The following is a 25,018-nucleotide window of genomic DNA, read 5'->3' as shown; positions in this document are numbered from 1 at the left end:
CAGAGCAGTCAGGCAGTGTGGCTTTGCCAGGCCCACCACCCAACCCCAGGCTGACGTCAGGGGGTGAGCTCTCTCAGAAACAAGGGGACTGGACTTCTCCTGTGTTATGGAAGCCACCTTTGTTGGAGCAAGATGCCATAGGACCCGCCCCAGGCCCTAGTGACTATGATCGCTAGTTGTGAGCTGTGAGCTGACACACTTAGCGGAAATCTATATCCTTAATTCTGGTGTGAGTTTTGCATCCTCAGGATGGTTATTATAAAGGAGACAAATGATGCAAAAAAGGATACTAGAGCATAAGTCTAATTCTGCCTCACCCTGGGAGACTGCACTAAGTCACAGAAGGCCTCACTTTTCCTGCCTGTAAGTGCCGGACTGGACTGGCTGGTCTTGAAGCCCCTTTCACAGCCTGAGACTTGGTGTGTTCACCAAAATGCTTAAATAGCTCGAGCGGAATGGGTTCGAGAAAACAGGAAAAGTGAAACAAGAGAATACATTAAGATGGCTGCTTTGAGAAATTTTACTAGAAGAGAAAAGCAGGGTGCTAAAGGGGGAAATAAAGTCAAAAGAAAGTTTTATGATAAAAACCATACTACTATTCATCCTGTGCTGATAAAGATCTGGGAGTAAGAGTATAGGAGAGAGGGTGGGTCTCTCACTGTGCGAGGAGCAGCCTGGCTCTGCTGGGAGCAAGGACCGTGCGCTCCCACATTGGGAGCTCTGAGAAGGCAGACCTTGGGGGCATGGATAATTGTGTTGGAAAATATCTAGTGATCCCTCCTATTTTTTTTAGATAGCCAAATCATTGGACTTGAGAGTGAATGTGAGGAAGGAGATGCCACAAGTTTAAGGAGATCAGGTACATGTATCTTAGCTGTCTATGAGAGGGGGTAGCAAGAAGGGGCAGCATGGACAATATACCAAGCTTAAATACTGACCGAGTTGCAGGCATTTGCTCGCTCTATTTTAGAAAGACCCTTCAATTCGGTATCAAATACATTCATCTTCTCTACTAGGCATGTGAGAGCAGTCTCTGTAGCTTCTCCAACTTTTTCATACACACCCTTCGCCTGTATTGGTTAAAAGCATAGAAAGTGTAAAAGTAGTAAATAAGGTTTTCATTAATAAAGACTTCCCATCAGAGGACAACTTTCTCCTTCACTACATCATTCTTCTAGGGGCCATTTTTATCTGACTCTGGAACACAGGACACATACTTAAAAATATACTCCAAGCACATTATCTTATTCTAATATAACTAAGTCATTCTGTTACAGATTTTATTCATTTATTCATGAGAGACGAGAGAAAGGCAGAGACACAGGCAGAGGGAGAAGCAGACACTCTGTGGGGAGCCTGATGTGGGACTTGATCCCAGGACCCCAGGATCACAACCTGAGCCAAAGGCAGATGCTCAACCACGGAGCCACCCAGGTGCCCCTATAACTAGGCTTTTTATTTCCTTTAACTATGAGAAGCCACTAGTCACAATATTAATTCAAACAGAGCTTACAAAGAGCATGTGGCAGTGTGTGTTACCATTTTACAGAGTTCACGCCAGGGTTCTGCTGGGGACTGCCTTATCTTTTAGATAGAAGCCAGCATATTATTATATAAGTAAAAAAGAAGGGAAAGAGGATTTCTGTTGGCTAAATTTTATTGTCATCAAAACAACCCTCTAACCTTCAGTTTATCAAGGACATAACAGTCCTCATCTTAAAAAAAAACAAACAAACACCCCCGCAAAAACAATAGACAAATACCCTATACTTTCGGGAAAACATGCCCTTTCCTAGGTTTTCTTCGTGTATAGTAGCCATACCAAAGCAGAATGTACTACGTACACTCTGGTTCTTAGGAAAATGACTACAGTGAGCAGTCAGAGGACATAGGAAAGGCTCTCAGCTTTCTTTGGCTAGGTCACACTGACTTGGATAAAATGGAAAGAGGAAATAAAACCAGGAACCCTTACTTTCCAAAGGGAGGAAGGAAGGCTGGATTTTCATTCCACCCACCCCACCCTTGAACTAGAACCGCCAGGTCTACTTTCCCATTTATACGGAGCCTTACCTCATTGTAATCCAATGCAGAATCATTACAAAGAGCACAGATGGTTGCCAATTCCACAAGACCATCATATTGATGACATTTCACTGGTTTATCATCTTTATGCCTATCAAAAGAAAACACTTTTAGAACAGTGTGGTCATCTCTATTGATTTTTACTTCATTATGCTATATAGTTTTGTGGACAACAGCCTGGCAAATATTCCAAAGAACTTGAGTGATGGCTCTTAGAAATCTGATACTACTAGAGACAATAAAAGAATGTGTCTTTGATATCAAGAAGCAATCAGTAAAGTCCAGAAGTTCTTAATTAAATTCTTCCACCATAAGTATCAATACAAAACAAACAGAAACACCCCTTGAAAAACTGGGCTCCACAGATGAGCTAAATAAAAATGAAAAAAGTAGGACTTATACCCTGTTTTCTTTTTCAAAGTGTGCATAAAAAAAAGTACTACTCTAGTAACTAACATGAGCCACATTCAGAAAAATCTGTAGATACACTGCCAATCTATAAAGTACCAAAGTGCCACAATGGATCCTTTAAATGATTAGGCAGGTGTACTCACACTTCTCCAATAGGTGCGTATGTTGATCCAGTAATGGTAAACTCATTAAGGGAGCAGCTATCACCTTCAACTCTGTCCAGAATGAACATCTACAGAACAAAGGCACGAGTGTTCAAAGGGTATAAAAATGTGGAAGAAAAAAAATCATCTTTGCTCTGACAAAAAGCATTCCTCTTTGAGGAAAACAATCTTAACAAATCTCATGAACTGAAGCTCAGCATCAGAAGTGCTCTCCCTTATTCCAACCAGACTCAAATAGTTAAGATCGCCTCCCGCATCCATCCAAGAGTCTGAGAAACAGCATCACTAATGTGCTGAATAAGCAGCAGAAAGGGCACCAAAGACACAGAACACAACCCTCATGACACGTGAGTTATGAGGACTCTGGGGCAGTCAATTCCATAGACACAGTAGCACTCTTCAGAGTGCTCAGAATTCCAAATTTCAAAAGGCTGGCTGAGAAAGTAGTATTAGGTAGTCCTGCCTGAGAGCTAATAGTAAAAGCCTGGGAAGAATAAACTCACATTTCAGAGCTGCATAAACACTCCCTGAGTAAAATAAGACAAATTACTTCTCTCCTCCTTCCCACTTATTTTTATTGTGGCAATAGCTCATTTTCTATGAAGGTCCATAACCCCATGTATACAGTCAGGAGGCTGCAGAGCTGAATGAACTCATGTTACCAAGACAAAACACACAGAAGCACACTTAGAAAAGGACTGTTAATTTTATAGAATAAAGTGACATGAGCTAGTTTCTTAAAGACGAGGTTTTTTTTTTCCCCTTGGTTTGCTTTTCAATCATAATTCAGAAGCCCACTTTAGAAGACTCAGATTTAAATTTGTGTTTTTATGCAAACTGAAACTATAAAACCTCATAAAACACAAAATGCCTTTTAACTATATTTTATCACATCAAAATCCCTCTGAAATATGAACAATTAAGGATATCAAATCATTCTACAATAAATTAAAAAAATATCAAACTCAAGTTAAAAAGAGCCATGTAATGCTTTAAAAATTTAAAACATATCTTTCAGAGCATCTCAACTCCTATTCAGTAACAAAATCAGTTATCTTATTTCAAAATAACTTTTTGTGCCTCACAAATTCACTATATATATATATATATAAAATTTCACTTTTATTTTTTATTTTTATTTTAAAAAATATTTATTCATTCATGAGAGACACATACAGAGAGAGAGGCAGAGACACAGGCAGAGGGAGAAGCAGGCTCCATGCAGGGAGCCTGACGTGGGACTCGATCCCGGGACTCCAGGATCACACCCTGGGCTGAAGGCGGCACTAAACCGCTGAGCCACTCAGGCTGCCCTCACTAACTTTTAAATTCCAAAACTTCATTTATTTTTTTAGGAGGCAGGGGGTGAGGGGCAGAAGTAGAGCCCAGTTGGAAGCTAGGATCTCACAATCCTGAGATCATGACCACAGCCGAAATCAAGAGTCAGATAGTTAACCAACTGAGCCACCTAGGGGTCCCCAAAAAGTTTCATTTTTTTTTTTATAAGTAATCTCTATGGGGCACCTGGGTGGCTCAGTCAGTTAAGTATCTGCCTCTGGCTCATGTCATGATCCTAGCTAGGGTCCTGGGGTCGAGCCCCACGTTGAGCTCCCTGCTCTGGGAAAGCCTGCTTCTCCCTCTCCTCCCTACTTCTGTTTGCTCTCTTTCTCTTAATTAAATAAAATCTTGAAAAAAAAAAGAAAAGGAACCTCTACACCCAACATGGGGCTTGAACTCACAGTCTGAGATCAAGAGTTGCATGCTCTGACTGAGCTAGCCAGTTGCCCAAAAAGCTTCATTTCAAAAGTATACTTAGATACAAATCAACCCTGGAACAGAACTAAGGCCATGAACAAGACACACAAAATGTCTTTTTAAAAAAGTGTATAATGGGATTTAAAACTGTGATGACACCTGATAAAAAAGGTTCTAGTTCAAACATACACAACCGGTGTCAAATGAGGAAAAGATTCATGTCCAAGGTCACATGCAGCAAGATCATTGACGCCTACATTTTTTCTAACAGATACAACACCTAAAAAAGGAAGCTTGTCAAATGGCTCCTTCCAAAGATGTTTGACATTTTACAGAAGAGGAACAAAGGACCAGAGAGGTTAAAGCATGTGCTCAAGGTTATATAATTATTAAGTGGAAGAGAGAGGACTGGGCTTAACTATCAATCTCTCCCATAAGAAAATCCAATTTAAGCCTTTTATTAGAAGTTGCATGACCCTCAGATATGTCACTTAACTTCTTAGGGCCTTAGTTTTTTCCACGCAGGGAGCCCGACGCGGGACTCGATCCTGGGTCTCCAGGATCAGGCCCTGGGCTAAAGGCAGTGCTAAACCGCTGAGCCACCTGGGCAGCCCCTGTCATGCCATTTAATGATATGGTTTATAAAAAGTGAAACTCTATAAAAAAAAAAAAAAAAAGTGAACTCTATATTACCCCCCGTTTTAAAAAAGATTTTACTTATTTATTCATGAGAGACACGGGGGAGGTGGGGGGAGCAGAGACACAGGGAGAGGGAGAAGCAGGCACCATGCAGGGAGCCTGATGTGGGACTTGATCCTGGGACTCCAGGATCACGCCCTGGGCTGAAGGCAGGGGCTAAACCGCTGAGCCACCCAGGGATCCCCCAAAAGTGAAACTCTAGGTTTATATCAAAGTCCAACATATTCTTTTAAAGGTTTTTTTCAAAAATTTTAATTAATTAATTAATTAATGATAGTCACAGAGAGAGAGAGAGAGAGAGAGAGAGAGCGCGAGAGGCAGAGACACAGGCAGAGGGAGAAGCAGGCTCCATGCACTGGGAGCCCGATGTGGGACTCGATCCCGGGTCTCCAGGATCACGCCCTGGGCCAAAGGCAGGCACCAAACCGCTGCGCCACCCAGGGATCCCCAAAGTCCAACATATTCTAAGACATTCAGAATTCTAATCCACATTAAGTAAATCTGAATGCACATAGGCATTTTAGATTGTGAGCAAGTAAACCATTTAGGAACTGCATGATGAAAGTATTCCTAGGTCAAGGGCAGTTATGCAACCCACTGCAAGAAACCTCCTGGAGAATACTGATTAGCATCAGCTTTCTGTCAGAGGGAGAACAGAACAAAGAGGCAGGCTAGGCGGTTTCATAGAAGAAAACATCTTAAATCAAACCAGTTAAGGAAAAATATAAAAACAAAAATTTTTTACTGCGGACTCTGTTTTATTCTTAGTTTGAAATCTGATTTGCTACCACAGTTCGAAATTAGTTGCCAACTACCTATTAGCCAAATTTATGCAACCTTTTTTGGTTCCAAGGAATGAAAACTTAGGTAGCCAAGTCAAACCCTACACTTCTGGTGACACCCAGTACAGACTAGCAGCTTACCACTTAAGAGACAAAACACCTGTCCGTTCATTCTAGGTCGGGAGCTGGACTACTACAGTGTTTTTTTGGGGGTGGGGTAGGGACTGGGGATTATGTATCTAAAAATCATCGTGAGTTTCAATTTAGCAAGATAAAGATTCAGAGGGTTTAACTATTAAGAGAAAATCAAATTCTAATGTGAAAAAATATTCGAAACCTAGAGCTAAGGCTAAGAGGATGTCCACCTGTCCCTTCAATGTCATTCAGAAGCATTCCTTTAACAGGCTCATTCAAAGATGTAGCATTCTAGAAAAATATAGCCCGTTCCACTGTGTTAAAGATTTTATTTATTTTATTTATATTTATTTTATTTTATTAAAGATTTTATTTATTCATTCATGAGAATACACAGAGAGGAGAGAGAGAGAGGCAGACACACAGGCAGAGGGAGAACCAGGCTCCATGCAGGAAGCCCGATGTGGGACTTGATCCCAGGACCCCAGGATCACACCCTGGGCTGAAGGCAGGCGCCAAACTGCTGAACCACCCAGGGATCCTCAAGATTTAATTAATTTATTCATGAGAGACCCACAGAACAGAGACATAGGGGAAGGGGAAGCAGGCTATCTGCGGGGAGCTCAATGCAGGACTTGACCCCAGAACCCTGGATCACACCCTGAGCCAATGGCAGACACTCAACCACTGAGCCACCCAGGTATCCCCCACTGTGCTATTTACTATTAAATGCTCATGTTACATGAAGTTGTGGATGTGTCCTGTAGGAAAGATAACCTGAGTTTTACTGCCTTATTGGATATTAACCTCTTTGCAATCTAATATATAGCAATTCTGGGATCCCTGGGTGGCGCAGCGGTTTGGCGTCTGCCTTTGGCCCAGGGCGCGATCCTAAGACCCGGGATTGAATCCCACATCGGGCTCCCTGCGTGGAGCCTGCTTCTCCCTCTGCCTATGTCTCTGCCTCTCTCTCTCTCTGTGTGACTATCATGAATAAATAAATAAAATCTAAAATAAAAAAAAAAATATATATATATAGCAATTCTACACTGATGTTGAATACTTCCCTCAACTGCTCTTATAACCAGTTTTACTGATTCCCTCATTATTTGACAATCCAAACAGAATCTTTGATCAATGTTCACTCAATATTTTTATGAGTTGTATACCTTCTGGAAAATTATACTTTGACTTGTACAAAGTGGTTGAAAAGACCATAATCCAGACATATCAGTGTTTCTGTAGTTACTACTTTTCTACGGGCAAGTTTATTTTTTTATAAATTTATTTTTATTGGTGTTCAATTTGCCAACATATAGAATAACACCCAGTACTAAGGGAAAGTTTAAATAGTTTCTTATTTTATCCCCCAAATGATGGTCAAAACAACCTAAGGAAGGAAGGATGAACCACAAGGCAAGTTGTTATTATTATTATTTTTTTTAAAGATTAAAAAACATAAGTGAAAAAAAATTTTATTCATTTATTCATGAGAGAGAGAGAGAGAGAGGGAGGCAGAGACACAGGCAGAAGGAGAAGCAGGCTCCAAGCAAGGAGCCCGACGTGGGACTCAATCCCAGGACTCCAGGATCACAACCTGGGCCGAAGGCAGATGCCAAACCTCTGAGCCACCCAGGGACCCCCACCACAAGGCAAGTTAAAGACAATTATTTACCTTTCAAGAAAGCATGTCTCATTCAATGTGTTATGGAAATACCAGTTACAAGTTTAGCTAGGCAGGTAGGTAGAGAACTAGCTGTTCTATAGAATTCTCTTCCTTTAAGGCTGATCCAGTAACATACATGCACTCAGGGACAGAGGAGCAGGAATACAAAAGGAGCATAGTCACCTAACACATTTGCAGACTGCCTAGTCACCTTCCCCAATATAAGCATAACAACCACGCAGATACCCCTTATTTCACAAATTAACTTTAGAAATTAGTTAATTCCTCTGGGGCACTAGATTACCTTGGGCTCAGGCTAGACACACAACCTATTTTTTAAAAGCACTTAAAAAGGTATCAAATTACAAATCTAAGATTTTGATGGCATAAGGGCATATTCTTAGGATGAACCAATAACCATCACCAGCAAAGTCTTAAGTCATTCGCACTTACCCTGCACACAGACATCTGGTTCGTTGTCAGTGTACCAGTCTTGTCTGAGCAGATAACAGAAGTACAACCTAGGGTTTCCACAGAAGGGAGGCTTCGAACAATGGCATTTTTCTTAGCCATTCTGCGAGTTCCAAGAGCCAGGCAGGTGGTGATGACAGCAGGCAGACCTTCAGGAATGGCTGCCACAGCCAGGGCCACTGCAATTTTGAAGTAGTAAATAGCACCTCTGATCCAGGAGCCTCCATGAACTGGGTCATTGAAGTGCCCAATGTTTATGATCCAGACTGCGATGCAAATCAGGGAGATGACTTTGGAAAGCTGTTCCCCAAACTCATCTAGTTTCTGCTGGAGTGGGGTTCTCTCCTGCTCTGTTGCTACCATTTCATCCCGGATCTTGCCAATTTCTGTGTTCACTCCAGTTGCCACTACCACTCCCATGGCTTTGCCAGCAGCAATGTTTGTACCCTATGACAGAAGTAGAGAAAACTGGTTATATGATTAACACCACACCCAACTTAAATAAACACTGACTAGCAAACTCAGATTCGTGTGGGTTTTGACCAGAGCACCCAAACTCTTTTGTATTCTATTGGGCTTCCTACAGGCTGCTATTCAGAGAATCAGCCATTCGACTTTGATAAAGCAGGTGGCATGGTTTAGTTCTCTTTGACTCTCATTTCATGTGGTCCCCACTCACCCAGAGCAGCTCTACCCTGATCCCCCTGGAATCTCTATTCACAATTCTGAAAGTGGCTTGCAGACTAACTTTGGGCTTGAACAGTGCTCTAACCCTTGTGTGTTCCTGATTTTTTGAACTCCATACAGACCCTCAACCCTAAGCATTCTCTACTGCTGGCTCCAACAGTTCAACCCGTCTACTGTGATCACCCACAATAAGCAGGGGAACCAGTACCATGAGCTACCTTGAGGATCTTAACTCAAGCATCAGTATTCAAAGAAAAAAAAAATCAAGGAAATCAAGTAAATGCACTACTCTTTCCATCCCACTTTAATTCCTAGTGTTGGCATGATATAATTTCATTATTTCCAAAGTAATTCTATAGCACTTTGCTTATTACTATGAGAGGTTAGGCTCCCACACTAACCCACAAAAACCTACCACTTGAAATATCATTTTAAATACCAAACAAGCAGGGTGCCTGAGTGGTTCAGATGGTTAAGCGTTTGCCTTCGGCCTTGGATGTGATCCCGGGATCCTGGTATTGAGCCCATCCTGTCAAGAGCCTGCTTCTCCCTCTCTCTCTGGCCCTCCCCCCTTGCTCCTGTGCTCTCTCAAATAAATAAAATCTTAAAAAACAAGAACCATACAAGCAAAATCTATAAATTTCTCAACTTTTTTATTTCAAAAAGTTTTAAGAGAGAAACTGAAGTAGTACAATGAACATCCATTTTACTTTTCATCCTCACCGATTATTAATGGTATACCACATTTGGTCTCTCTCTAAACACACACCTTTTTATTATGAACTACATACAGGTATCATCCACATCATTTAGACATCTTTTATAGGCTAATAAGCCTTTCCCACACAAATCTACTTTTCTAGGTTTATAGGTAAAAAATTTAAAGATGTTTGACCTAATCTTTTTTTTGACCTAATCTTTTATTCCTCCTCAAAAACCTGCTAATTAAAACAACGGACATCGGGGCACTTGATTCAAAGGTTGGGGTTGTAGAGTTCAAGCCCCACACTGAGTGTAGAGATTACCTAAAAATAAACAAACTTAAAACCCTGCAGATTTTAAACTCTGAGAATGTCTCCCAATAAAAATGCATTTGATGTAAGTACTTACAGAAAAGAGCATATTCTTTTTATCTTGATTGACAGCCCGTGGGTCTGGGACCGGGTCAGTGTGCTTGATGACAGACACAGACTCACCTAAGCAGGTTGTAAGAAGGGATGGTTAGGTCTCTGCAATTCACACCTAGAGCCTGGGCCTTCATCCAACTCATGCTACTACCACTCTCAGGAAATGAGATAAAAGATCCAATTAGCTCAAAGGAGAAAACTAGTAAAATTTAGAAATAGAAACTAATTTCAGAGCAAAGAAGGTCAGGATTAAAATCAATACAATTTCAAAATAAACTTAATTTTTTTAAAACTTAATTTTGAAATAAAATTCCAGTCAACTGCCTTTATTTCCCAGAATAACTATTCAAATCTGGTTTATTTTCAGGTATCAACTTTATACTCTAATATTGTGAATATACATTTATGCTTACTTGTTGTAAACTTACATATACACACTAACACTTCAAAAAAAAGTCCAAGTATATTTATTCCTTTATTTTTTAAGGTTTTATTTATTTATTTATTCATGAGAAAGAGAGAGAGAGAGGCAGAGACACAGGCAGAGGGAGAAGCAGGCTCCACGCAGGGAGCCCCATGTGGGACTCAAGGATCACGCCCTGAGCCAAAGGCAGGCGCTCAACCGCTGAGCCACCCAGGTGTCCCGGTGCAGATATTTCTAAAGCAGTATTTTCATTTCTCATGTCTGGCATTAATGAACAAAAACAGGCTTCCCAATAGATGCTCCTCATTATATGTATAATGTATCTAGTACGTTCATTGTGTTAAGAATAAATATACTTGAGGGACACATGGGTGGCTCAGTGGTTGAGCGCCTGCCTTCAGCCCAGGGCATGATCCTGGAATCCCGGGATCGAGTCCCACGCTGGGCTCCCTACATGGACTGCTTCTCTCTTTGCCTATGTCTCTGCCTCTCTCTCTCATGAATAAATAAAATCTTTAAAAAAAAACAAAAGAAATACCTGTATTGGTGATGAGTGATCAGACATTGTTTCAGGAAAACAAAACTGAGAAACCAGCAGTTGTACTAAAAACACCACATGGAATATAAAGGACTACTTCTCTTAGAACTTTTAGAATGTCCTGTTGAGCTTGGTTTCAACTTTACTTAACATCACTTATGAAATATATAATTGGGGTTGGTCTGAGTGATGTGAAATATGGCTCCAGCTGTTCATTTAAATTTTATTTTATTATTATTTTTTTTAATTTTTATTTATTTATGATAGTCACACACACAGAGAGAGAGAGAGAGAGAGGCAGAGACACAGGCAGAGGGAGAAGCAGGCTCCATGCACCGGGAGCCCGATGTGGGACTTGATCCCGGATCTCCAGGATCGCGCCCTGGGCCAAAGGCAGGCGCCAAACCGCTGCGCCACCCAGGGATCCCTGTTCATTTAAATTTTAGGTAGCCAACTCCACTCTCCATATCTGAAACAAACCTGGTTCCTCAATCTAGCCTGAAACTACGATATGTTTAACATAAACCACTGTAGAAATTTCATGAAAAGTCTAAAAGCTAGTTATTTCTGTAGGCACACTATGAAAATCTTATATGCACCACACCTAATCTGTTTCCCAACATTTTATGGCTCAATCAGCTTTTAGCTTGTTGCTGCTAGGGAGTTTCAGTAACTAAGCTATTCATAGAGGAAACAATAAAAGAGCCCAGTTTACTCAGAGCACTACCTCCTAGGACTTCAGCTGCTTTTCAAAACTGAAAATCAGATAAATCTTGATTACCTTTGGATTTTCTATTTACTCTATTTAGTTCAGGTTAGTATTGTGTTTAAGTTAATCTTCTGACCACCTTACTTCCAGTGACTAAGAACCCTCCACCCTAACACTGCCTTTATCAAACAAAACTGGAAAAATCTTCCAATCTCAAATCTAAGTGTGCAAACTTTGGGCAGTAAAACAGTCACCATTTTGGGGGGTGCTAACTTTTGTTAATTGTACATTTGATCATTGCAAAATATGTTAGATGCAAGATTAGCATCCCTCCAATGAAAAAAATTACAGCTCTGGAAACTTTCTCCTGCCCGGGGATGGAACTAAATAATTAATTCGTTTTCCACAGAACAGGCAACAACCTTAATATTATTACCTCTACTAATATAGGAATTTGTAACTTTTTTTTTTTTAAGAAAGTAAACACAATAGATTTTTGGTGAAAGATAATTTTTTATAAAATTAAAAGTAGAGAGAGGTTTTATGGGATGAAAGCCAAGTTTGTTTTTAAAATACCTTTAAATCTGATACACTAAGAAAAAAAAAAAAAAAAGCCTGATTTCTATAGCATTAAGAAATAAATATCTTGGAGAAGATTAAGATGAAACCCCATAAAGGGACAGTGGGGGCAGGAGCTGACTGACTCAGCAAGGGGTCTGAACAGGGACTTCAACATTTAGGGACTTTCCAACAAATAGTACTTACCTGTGAGAATGGACTGGTCAACTCTTAGAGTCGTAGATTTGATGGATGTTAATCTTATATCAGCAGGAACTTTGTCACCAACTAATTGGGGAGAAAAAAGGTAACTAAAATAAGCAACTTTTTCAATTCATGTTTCATAGAAATGAATCTGTCTCCAAATAAAACAATTTTAAAGAAAATACATAGCTTATATACAGCACAAATACATAAAAATCTGTTAAATTAAGCAAGATAATCAACTTCTCTCTAAGGTCATAAACACCTTTGCTATATGGATACCAGACATGAATTACACAGGAAGGAAGACAATAATGCTTGGGAAAACCTCCAGGGACACATCCTTTACACATTTACACACACACACACAGCATGGTGAGGAGCACCAATTGTCTATGCCATGGTTTATCATCAGAAGAGCTAAAATATCATGAGTAGGTACAAATGGCTAAAAAGATACTAAATAAATCTCACTCATAAGAGGAATGAGAAAACTACAGACATCACTTTTAAACTAACAAACTGACAATCAACAAGAGTTGAGAAAATGCACCAAGTCTGCAAGGATGTATAGTGTTAGTGCACTGTTAACAAGGACAAATTAAATACATGTAACATCACTAAATATTCTGTGTAAAAGAAATAGTCCATTCAGTGTTTATAATTCAACTCTGCTTACAGACTTTGTGACCACCCTTATTTGCTGTTGAGTATGAAGAAAAAACTTACAAAATCTCTGGAAAGCAATTTGGCAATATATATCAAAACTACAAAGCATAATCTTTTTACCCCACATAATCCACTACAAGAAATATACTCTTTAGATAGGCTCCGCAGAAAAGGTTTAGTCACAGCATAGTCTTTTACTAACAGTAGAAAGGTGAAACAATTCCATTTATATTAAAGTGAAAATTTCCTCTAAGATATACTGTATATTGGGGAGCCTGGGTGGCTCAGTTGGTTAAGCATCTGCCTTGGGCTCAGGTCATGATCCCAGGGCCCTGGGACTGAACCCTGCGCACTCGGCTCCCTGCTCAGCAGAATCTAATTCTCCCTCTCCTTGCTTGTGCTTTCTTGTCTTTCTCTAATAAGCAAAATAAAACAAAAGAAAACAGAATAAAATAAAATATATACTGTATATTAAGGGGAAAAACATAAATGCGAAGAATCACCTATAATGGAGCTATCATTCATATAAGGAAATACCTCTGAGAAGGTGTTACAAATATCTTAATGCTGAGTAACTGGGTATGGAATGGAGGGAGACTTTTCACTTTGTACCCTTCAGTACCTTTTGAAATTTATCAAATAAATGAATAAATCTCTTGCAATTTCAAGAGCAACTGTAAATCAATGGAGTCTTCTTCCCTGGGCCAAAGAGCTCCTTTAACAGCAGCTCTTAAAGGGCCCACATCTCTAATTTGTATAGAGTAAACAGTGCAGATGAAGGAACAGATTAAGCCAGTGTTTTACATGGGTCTTGAGAACAGCATCTAGCACTCTGTAGGCTTTCAAATATTGCTGAATACATACATATCAGTATCAAAACAACTGGAAGTTAAAATAAATGTACAATAGCTTTCCCTGATTTTCTGAAAGGTAACTAAGGTAACAGGAAGTCTGATACATGGGAGAGTTAAAAATTAGAACAAGTACAGTCTCCCCTAGAATTGCACATAGCTTTTTGTTATTTATTTATTTATAAAGATTTTATTCATTTATTCATGAGAGACAGAGAGACAGAGAGAGACAGAGAGAGAGGCAGAGTCACAGGCAGAAGGCAGGCCCTATGCAAGGAGCCTGACATGGGACTCGATCCTGGGACTCCAGAATCAGGCCCTGGGCCGAAGGCAGGCACCAAACCGTTGAGTCACCCAGGGATTCTCCGTCCCCCCTTTTAAGATTTTATTTATTCATTCATGAGAGACCCAGAGAGAGAGAGAGAGAGAGACAAAGAGAAAGAGAGAGATAAATGAATAAATCTGAATAAGAGATTTATTCATTTATCTAGAGACACAGCTAAAAAGAGAGAGAGGCAGAGACACAGGCGGAGGGAGAAGCAGGCTCCATGCAGGGAGCCCGATGCAGGGAGCCCGACGCAGGACTCGATCCTGGAACTTCAGGATCATGCCCTGGGCTGAAGGCGGTGCTAAACCACTGAGCCACCCAGGGATCCCCTTGTTTTGTTATTTAAATAGGGTGTATAGGTGTGTGTGTGGAGGGGGTGGGGGGCAGAGAGAAAATCGTGGAGCCTGATGTGGAGCTCGATCTTACAACCCTGAGATCAGGACCTGAACAGAAATTAAAGTTGGGGGACGCCTGGTGGCTCAGTGGTTAAATGTCTGCCTTCAGCTCAGGGCATGATCCTGGAGTTCTGAGATTGAATCCCACATCAGGCTCCCCGCATGAAGCCTGCTTCTCCCCCTGCCTGTGTCTCTGCCTGTGTGTGTCTCATGAATAAATAAAATCTTTTTTTAAAAATTAAAAAATTAAAAAAAAAAAAGTTAGATGCTTAGACAACTGAGCCACCCAGGTGCTCCTGCACATCATACTCTTAAATCAAATGTTCACTTTCTATGCTTACTCTACATACTTAATTTTAATTCTCACTGGTTATATATAAACTGGCATAATAGCCATTCTGTCCAAGTAGATTTATTTCATTTGTTATACCTTCAATTTAGCTTTAATTTTCCTGCATTTCAGAGCTCTGAAGTTTAGAAAGAGTATGATTGCTTATTGAGCTCCAGTTCATTAAACAACCCTGTAGCCTAACTAGGATATGTGCTCACAAAGCGGCCCAGAAACAGATTGTCAGTATATAATCTCAAGAGGCAAAGATCATCCTTGCATTTGACTGCAGGGACACATTAAGTTAAGGTGAAATTCCTGCTGGAAATGCTTATGCAACAAACTGCAATACACCCTGAATGAATAAACGTGTATTTTTCACTTAATTCTGCTCCTACTACAATAAACCATATATGAGACTTAAGTGACCTACAACCGCTAAAATGCCCCATCAAAATGAAAAATTGAAATCATTAAAATTTTTTTACTATATTTTATTTCTGGATGTCATAATTAATTTGATCATGATCTTGAACATGAAAATATAAGGTTCAATAACAAACATATGACCCTAAATGTAAATATTACTTGAAAATGTTTCTTGCTGTCAGAGGCAGTTTATGTCACAGATCTACAGCAGCACAGAGGTCTCCACAATCTGTTAAGTACTATGACACATGCCCTCCAACAGCTGATCATATCAACAATTTAAAAGCAGAATATTTCTTAAAAAAAAAAAAGATTTTATCTATTTGAGAAGAATAGAGAGAGAGAGAAAGCAAAGAGCTCAAGAGTCCAGGTGGGGTGGTGGTGGTAAAGTAGCAGACTCCCTGCTGAGCAGGGCTTGATCCCAGGATCCCGGGATCATGACCCAAGCGGAAGGCAGGTGCTCAACTGACCAAGCCACCCAAGAGCCCCAACATTTTAAAAAAATTCACTTATTTTAAAGGGAGAACATGAAGAGGGTGGAGAGGCAGACGGAGTAGCAGACTCCCATCTGAGCAGGGAGCTCAGTGTGGGCTTGTAGTCTTATATACCTACCACATTTAAAGCCAGTCAATCTAATATTCAAACTGAGGATAAACTATAAGAGGACTCAAAAGAAGTACCTTGGCATTTATTTTTCTGTGTTTCACTGCAAGCTCAGAGGATTTGGATTTAAAATGGGTGGAACATATCTTTGAGGCAATAAATACCAAGGTTAAATTTCTTTCCTGGGTAACATGGTCAACATACTAGCTATTAGTTTACGGCAGTATCAATAACCACATATATGCATTAAAAATTATACTGGCATTATTTAATAAAACCAGCTATTTTCCCCCTAAAGGTTTATTTTATTTATTTAATTAATTAATTTATTTTTTCCTAAAGATTTTATTTATTCATGAGAGACACAGAGAGAGGGGCAGAGACACAGGCAGAGGGAGAAGCAGGCTCCATGCAGGGAGCCTGACGCAAACCTCGATCCCGGGTCTCCAGGATCACACCCTGGGCTGAAGGCGGCGCTAAACCACTGAGCCACCTGGGCAGCCCGTTTTTTTTTTTTTTTTTTTTAAGATTTTATTTATTTATGAGACAGAGAGAGAGAGACAGACAGACAGACACAGGCAGAGGCTCCCTGCTGGGAGCCTGCCACGAATCTCCAGGATCCCGCCCAGGGAAGAAGGCGGTACTAAACTGCTGAGCCACCTGGGCAGCCCCCTAAAGGTTTTTTTTTTTAAAGACTACTTTTAAGCAAACCCTATAACCAACATGAGGCTCAAACTCACAACTCTGACATCAAGAGTTGCATGCTCTACTGACTGAACCAGCCAGGCGCCCCTGTCCCAAAGGTCTATTTTAAATATATGAAAGTCATGTTCTTGCTGTATAGAAATTGTACGGATACACATTTAATTGCTGGCCAAATATTTAGGAATGACTCAGATATCAAATGCTAGTAGAACAAATGACCTGGGAAGCCCTTAAAAATTGACCTCAAGGGAACCCTGGGTGGCGCAGCGGTTTAGCGCCTGCCTTTGGCCCAGGGTGCAATCCTGGAGACCCAGGATCGAATCCCACGTCGGGCTCCCGGTGCATGGAGCCTGCTTCTCCCTCTGCCTGTGTCTCTGCCTCTCTCTCTCTCTCTCTCTCTCTGTGTGACTATCATAAATAAATAAAAATTAAAAAAGAAAAAAAAATTGACCTCAAGCTTTTCTCAACATTTCTTCCAACTGACAACAGCCATTCTACTGGGAGGCAATGAAATATTTAGGAATTAAAAAAAAAATCATCTGGGAGCCATTTACAAACTATACAATCTCAGGACCTGCTCTTCAAGAATCCAGTTCAATATATTTGGGGTGGGGTCAACGAATCCACCTTTTAAAAAGTTCTCTGAACACTAAAAAAATAAAAAACAACCACCACTACCAAGCATAACTAGGTTACAGATCCCATGAAGGGCTTATTCAGAACAGCTTGTTTGTTTTGTACTATTTCTCATGTGCCAAATATGCCAGTTTTAGACCTAGAAGACCTTAAGTCCCCCAACACCTGAGAAATTTATTACCTTAAATTTTTACATTGGGAGCACCGGGGTGGCTCAGTTAAGCATCTTGACTCCTGATTTTGGCTCAGGTCATGATCTCAAGGTTGTCAGACTGAGCCTCACAACAGGCTCTACACTAAGCATGGAGTTGGCTTGAGAGTCTCTCCCTCTGTCCTATCCCCTGCTCACTCACAAGAGCCCTCGCTCTCTCTCAAACTTTTTTTTTTTTTTTTAAAGATTTTATTTATTTATTCATGAGAGAAAGAGATAGGCAGAGATACAGGCAGAGGGAGAAGCAGGTTTCTCACAGGAAACCCAATGCGGGACTCGATCCTGGAACTCCGGGATCAACCCCTGTGCCACCCAGGCGTCCCTCTCTCAAAGTTTCAAACTTAATTTGTTTCCATTTGAAACTGATCTCTGGGGCACCTGGATGGTTCAGTCTATTAAGCATCTGCCTTCAGCTCAAGTCATGATCCCAAGGTCCTGGGATCCAGCCCCACATCAGGTTCCCTGCTCAGCAGGGAGTCTGCTTCTCCCTCTCCCTCTGTCCCTTCCTCTGCTTGTACTATCTCTTAAATAAATAAAATCTTTAAAAAAGAAAAGAAAAGAAAACAAAACCCTGATCCCTGTGGAAAGGTAGTATAAATCCATAAAGCAGCATCAATCCAAACTGGTCCTAAAAACCTGCTATGTTCTAGTATTCTCTTAGCTAGAAAAACCCTCACATCATCCTATTCAACCCATGTCCTCATTTTAGTTGTAGGAAACTGAAGCTCAAAGTAAAAGAGGTCTTGCCTAAGGAACTTCAATTAATGAAAGACTTCTTTTAACCTGCTGTGTGACTCTGTGCTTTTTGCTTATAAGAGTCAATTTAGGATTGAATCTATTAGGAAGCAGACGCTAAGGAAGCAAATCAATAGGTACTTTTCAAACTAAGGCATAATCTTCCTTTGTCTTCAGGCTTCTGCACATTTCAGACAGAGGGTTTTGTGAGTGAGGAGCAGCAGTGCGGTTCCTGATGACTGCACCCAGTAATATTTCCCCAATGCGGCATGTCAATGCCCTTAGGGCAAGTGGTAGTGGAAAATTCTTACTCTTGCCAAGGGGATGCTCTGCAATTTTTTCCTCTGAAATTTTTTCCCTGTCTCGTGGGTTCTGGTGGTGTAATAAGAGAATAAACTCTATTATAAATACCTCCCATTTGTTTAACATCTGACACTTTTCAAATTTAGCTCTTGGCTTCATAAGTCCATAGCTCTTTAATCTGCTACCACGATAGGGATTTCCACTCTGAACAAAATCCTCAATGTATACTTTGTGCTAGATCACCAAGAATACAAGTCAAAGAAATTACTCTGCTACATCTCAGAAATCTTTATTTTAGAGAAAGCCTTATCTTAAAATCTAGGAAAGAATGTTTGTAAGCTGTTGTACTTAAATGATGTTACATATTTTATCAAAAATGAATACTGATGGGGGTGTCTGGATGGCTCAGTCAGTAGAATGTGTGGTTCTTGATCTCTGGGCTGTGATGCCCCTGCTGGGTATAGAGATTACTAAAATCAGCATTACTCAGAAAAGGCCTTTAAAAAAAAGATTTATTTATTTTATAGGGAGTTCTATAAAATAGAGTGTAGGGGAGTGGTAGGGGAAGAAGGGGCAGAGGAAGAGAGAATCTTAAGGGGACTCCACATTAAGCACAGAACCTGACCTGGGGCTCCATCTCACAACCCAGAGATCAAGACCTGAGCCAAAACCAAGAGTCAGATGCTTAACCAACTATGCTACCCCAAAGTGCCCCTCAGAAAAGGCCTTTTTATGAATTGGTTATATGTAGGGGGGGAAAATTCTTAACTTATTGTAACAATTTCTACCAGCTCTTCAAATTTTTTCTAAGGAAAAACTGTAAACAAGATCAGAAATTATCTCCTAAGTATCACTATTATTTTTGAGTTTAACTGGCTCCTAGGAAAAGCAAGCTATAATAGAATTAATCTAAATTACTTAAACATTTCACTATGACTCAAACATTTTTATTATGCTTCTGAATGGAGTCATAGATTTTATAGTCAGGCAGAGTGAAGGAAATTCCTCACTTGTGAAGCCCACTTGCCTGCTTTCTCCAGGACTCAGAGTGAGCAGGGAAGGAACATCACACAAGTCGCCATAGTACACCAAGTTTGCTCCCTGTCCATTTTTCTGGGAGTATTACCCCTGAGAAGACTCATCTTTCAAAAATGCAAATGGACAAAAAAAAAAAAAAAAAAAAGACAAAATCTAACACTCTTAAATAAAATGTTTCAATAGCTTCTTCCTCCCAGGATTGAGATCAAATTTAACCATGGTTAATAGCACCTCCCAGGACCTGGCTGTTGCTTGCCTCTTACCACTATCCCCCCCTCTTCCTCTAACTTCCAACACAATGGTTTCCAATTCTTCAAAGTTCCTTCTGAGTCTTCACACACGCTCTTCCCTCCACCCCATTCCACCCCACCCACAAGGCTTTCTGCAAACTCTCACTGTAGGCTGCCATCCCCATTCCATGTGCCCAGAGAGCACGTCCTTTCCTTTCCCAAGACGCTTACACCACATGCTCAGTAGTCATGCTCGCAAAGTCTTCCTACTACACCAAAAGCTCCATGAAACACACACTCAAAAAAATAAAAAATAAAAATAAATAAATTTAAAATTTTTTTTAATTTAAAAAATTTTTTAAAAGTTTAAAAAAAATTAAGAAAAAAAAAAAAGGCACACACTCAGTCACCATTCCCTTAGCCCTGTGCTAGTGCACGGTGGACACCAGAGAAATATCTGTCAATGAATGAAGTACTTGCACCATTACTTGCTTTAATAAACAAGCATCATAGACTTAGGATGATTGTCAAGTTGAAAAATGTCACAAAGCAAAGAACAATAAAGAGTCAGGACCAAAGAGATCTCAGACTTGGCTGAGCTGAATGAGGCAACAGCATTGTTACTTAAATTCTACATTTAGACTATAAACCCACCCCTCCACCCTGGCTCAAACCCATATATGCTAGCAGAGATTAGAGGTGAAGTCGAAAGAGCACATGTGAGACCAGGGCTTTAGCTGGTAAGGCAATGAAGGCTGCCAAAGAATTGTCCTTAGATGGTAAAAGCAAGAAGTGTCTAGAATATCAACCAGACTCCATTTACATAATGGCATTTAAGTCTGAGCACCAAAGAAAATCATCAAGATGGCAAAGGGTTTGAAAATAATTACATGAACAGCTGAAAGAGCTAAAACTAACTTGGAAATAAAAACTTTAGCACACACCACACTGTGAGCACTCGAGACTCCCCCTTCCACCATAAACAACTGCCATGTGTGACTGGACAAGCTCAGCAGCTCCAAGTTCAAGTCGTTTAAGTTTCTTTCCACTTCCAAAAGGGCCATGAATTTACCCTCACCTCCCTAACAGTATCACGGGAGGAGGAATAAAACTTTTGTGTGACTACAAAGTGAAAAACTAACGTACAGAATAGACTAGTATATTTTAGCTTGTAATAAGGAATATTTTTTAATAAAATGGGTTAAAAAATGGCACAGCTGGTCCTAAAGAGCCACGGTTCCAGTTTTTGGACGTTTAAGCTAAGGGCTCATGAGATGCTACAGAGGAAGCCCATCACTAAGCAAGCTTACAGCACACAGATCCGGCATACCCACCAACAGTTTTCTCATTATTACAAAAGTAAAGACTATTTTTAAGAGGTGAAAACCCGTTCCTCAGTCTCCTTATCCAAATAGACATCATCATCCAAATAACATCTTTCTCTCCTATACATTTCTCTACTTGTAACACTTACTAAAACTTTATTAAAAGAGAAATCACAAACTTTTACATTAATACGTACATATCTCTCTCATGCTTTTTTAATGTCTGCATAGTGATAACACCCACTAAAATGTGGGGAATGCTTATTTACTCTATACCAATCTTTATGGTTTGGTCTTTATGGTTTACTGACAACCTTCACGTGATTATCTTCATTCCCAGTTTAGAGATGAGGCACAAGCGAACTTGCTCAAGGTCACAGGGTTTGCATCTGCACTACATACTAAATCAGTCACCATTTCCATGGCCATCTAGGCATTTTTTATTTTTCCTATTATACTGTTATATGCTGAACATCTTTGTGCACTGAGATTACTTCTGGAGGATAGATTCATAGAAGCAGAATTTTCTCACAAACATATAATCCCACTAAATTCAATTCTTGGAATTTCTTCATTTCACAATCTTTTATTTTTATGACCATTGGTAATACCCAGTGCTTTATTTTTCAAAATTCTTTTATCTTCAAGATCAAAGTTGTTTTATATTTTTACATAGTCAAATCTGGTGATCTTGGAAGCTCTGTATCACTTAGGAAATGTGTTCCCTAAACCAGGTGGTTTCTTCTAATTTTTCCAAAATCTTAATCACAGTGACATGAATGGAGTTGGTACTTACTGGTACTATGACTACCACTGAGTCATGGGGGAACAGGGAGGAGGTAATTACAGGAAATCAGGAAATGCCAGCCCCGGAGATTCAGATGAGGCTTCAAGATCAACCAGTCCATAGTGATCTGATGGTCAGGGGAGACCTTCCTGAGTTCCTTGTTTCTCAGGTGCTTCAAGTCTCGGCTGCCCTGATTGATGAATGAATGGCCCTAGGTCTCAAAACTCTACTTCTAATACATCTGGACCAATTTCTGTTAGACTATTTGCTCTCCTGCTTATGTAAAAATTCTTAAGAACTTAACATCTCTGACTGTGAAACAGAACTATGACTTACAGAACAACTAAGATAATGATTTCTACACTATCTGGATGAAGAGGCTCAGATCTACACCTCTAGCTAGCCCCATTCTCCTATCCTTCTCACTGCAAAAACAACTCCATATGGGGGAAAAGGCAAGAGAACAAACCTGTTCCCACCTTATTTGGTCATACATTTTTGCTTCTACTTCTCTGATCCATGTTAATCATTTTAGAGCATTTTTTTTTTAAAGTAATCTCTACTCCCAACGTGGGGCTTAAACTCATGACCTTGAGATCAAGAATCTCATGCTTTATCTACTCAGTCAGGCGCCCCATTTTTATCATTTTAGAAACAGGTGAAAACTAACAATATTCCAGCAATACTATGTAAATTGGCAATAAAATAATATTTTACTTAATTACATCATTTAAGTGCTTCTCCCCCTCCCCCGGTTTTGTTAAGATCAGCACAGAACACTGTATAAGCTAAAGGTATACAACATAATGACTTCATAAATTGCAAAGTGATTACAATTACTTAACATTCATCAGCTCACAGTTAAAAATATTTCTCCTTGTGATAGGAGCTACTTTTAGCAACTTTCAAATATACAAAATAGTATTGTTAGCTAGAGTCACCATGCTTGACATTATATCCCTTGAACACTGGTCTGATAACTGGAATGTTGTACCTTCTGGCCACCTTCACCCAATTCTTTCACCTGGATGTCCCTGGCAAACACCAGTCTGATCTGTTTCTAGGAGTTTTGGGGTTTTCTTTTGATTCTACATGTAAGTGAGATCACACATGTGCCTTTCTCTGACTTACTTAGCCTAACATCCTCAAGGGCCAATTTTGTTGTTGCAAACGACATGATTTACTTCTCTTTTATAGGTAATATTCTGCTGCATATATATAACACATTTTCTTTATCCATTCATCATCCATCAACAGATATTTGGGTTGTTTCCATGTATTGCCTATTGTAAACAATGCTACAAGCAATATGTAGGTACAGATATTTCTTTGGGATCGTGATTTCCTTTCCTTCAGATATATACTCAGAAATGGAATTGCTGGATCATATGGAGTGTGTACTTTTAAAAACCGAGTAGCTAGATCCTGAGGTAGATTTCTGGGAAGAAGGACAAATGAACTACCTTGAAAATGCATGCATGATTTTGAATGTGTCTTTGGGGAGGGAGAATTCAATTCTCAAAAGGACTGCTATCTAGAAATGATTAAGAACTACTGTGCTAGAGCTCTTCTTCTCAAGTATGAGCCACCTGGGAGCCTGGTCTAATGCTGAACAATGAGACTCCATTCCAGACCTACAGAATCAAAATCCACACTTTGACAAAATGCACATGCACATAAAGTTAGAGAACATTGCTCTAAGCGACTGGCCAAATCTACAGGCCTGTTTTTTAAAAAAAGCCCTCAATGGGGCACCTGGGGGGCTCAGCTGGTTTAAGGGCCCAACTCGATTTCAGCTCAGGTCATGATCTCAGGGTTGTGAGCTTCATCCAACCCCAAGTTAGGCTCTGCACTCAGCTTACAGTCTGCTTGAGATTCTCTCCCTCTCCTGCTACACCTCCCCCGTTCAAGTGGGTATACATGTGTGCCCTCTCTCAAAATCTTTGAGAGAGCCCAGAAGACAAGCATGTTTTTTACATTTTAAAGGCTTAATTAAAAAAATTTTTTTCTATGGAGACTATATGGGGCCTACAGAACCCCAAATATTTACTAAAAGGCTCTATATACTCTCTCTCTCTCTCTCTCTCTCTCTCTCTCTCTCTCTCACACACACACACACACACACACACACACACACACGCAGTTTACAAACTTTCCCGTTCATAGCACCGAACTGATGATGCCTTGGGTATTGTGTTAGGCATTAGGGAGCTTGGCAGTTATGGACTAAAAGTGTCTGCTGACTCTTCGGTCAGACTGCTCCAATCCTTTTCTTCCTAAAAGCAAAGAGTACACTTGGATTCATGGCCCCAGTAGCAAATGATAAGGCCATGTTATCAGAACTAGACATCTTTTAGAGCCAGAAAGCTCCTTAAAAAAGTCTACTCCAATTACCCAATTCTGCAGAGGTTCATTTATCCAGTGTCATGCAGAATTAGAATTATCTGGGTTCTTCTGCCAATCAGTCATCTTTCTATTTCACCACTTTGTCTTTCCTTCCCTCAACTGCTTGGAAACAATGCTCACGTTACTAATTTCTGTTACTGCAAGATGACTACTAAAAGTGAAATTTTTCTTCCCTTAGTTACCAAGTTTAAGAATTAGTTTTTTTATTGACTAAATCCCAAAATTGCTGGCCTTACTGAATATTTAGTTTTCATTTTAGGATATAAAATCAATCTCTTGAGAAGCTAAAGGAAATCCTATTTGATGTTAAGACTGTGTCATTTCTATCACTTCCATAATCGTAAGATATGATTTGCTCTAACATAAACTTATTATAGGACAGAAATCATCTAAGGATACCTATATCTTTGTACTACTCACCAACTCCAGATTACCAACATACATAAAGTCTGTTTTAAACAATCCCAAAAACAATGGCCTTGAGAGTTAATAACCCCCCAGGCATACACTGGAACCCCTAAAATTCTAAAGTGAGGACTTTTAGGATGACCACAGCTTGAGGCACCTTGATAAGATTAGCAGATAACCCGAAAGCTTAAAAATATGGATGTTCACTTTTCATAAAAT

The 25,018-nt window shown here is 39.9% G+C and overlaps 1 protein-coding gene across 3 annotated transcripts in view; it reads right to left on the bottom strand.

Moving 5' to 3' along the window:
• ATP2A2 (ATPase sarcoplasmic/endoplasmic reticulum Ca2+ transporting 2) overlaps positions 1-25,018 on the bottom strand; it is a 60,759-nt gene that overhangs the window by 13,431 nt on the left and 22,310 nt on the right. For all 3 annotated transcript variants that reach the window (XR_013366503.1, XR_013366502.1, XM_077875571.1), the window contains 6 exons: positions 12,416-12,496; positions 9,963-10,048; positions 8,148-8,612; positions 2,637-2,725; positions 2,071-2,173; positions 939-1,070 (listed from right to left, as the gene is read on the bottom strand). Coding sequence is in view for 1 of the 3 variants with exons in the window: in XM_077875571.1 (XP_077731697.1) it covers positions 939-1,070; positions 2,071-2,173; positions 2,637-2,725; positions 8,148-8,612; positions 9,963-10,048; positions 12,416-12,496 (956 nt within the window). In the remaining 2 variants the exon portion in view is untranslated. The remainder of the gene's footprint in view (positions 1-938; positions 1,071-2,070; positions 2,174-2,636; positions 2,726-8,147; positions 8,613-9,962; positions 10,049-12,415; positions 12,497-25,018) is intronic.

The sequence above is a fragment of the Canis aureus genome, chromosome 27, assembly GCF_053574225.1.
Source record: "Canis aureus isolate CA01 chromosome 27, VMU_Caureus_v.1.0, whole genome shotgun sequence".
Taxonomy (NCBI): Eukaryota; Metazoa; Chordata; class Mammalia; order Carnivora; family Canidae; genus Canis; species Canis aureus.
The sequence above is the reverse complement of the archived record's forward strand: the minus strand, read 5'-3'. Positions and strand labels throughout refer to the sequence as shown.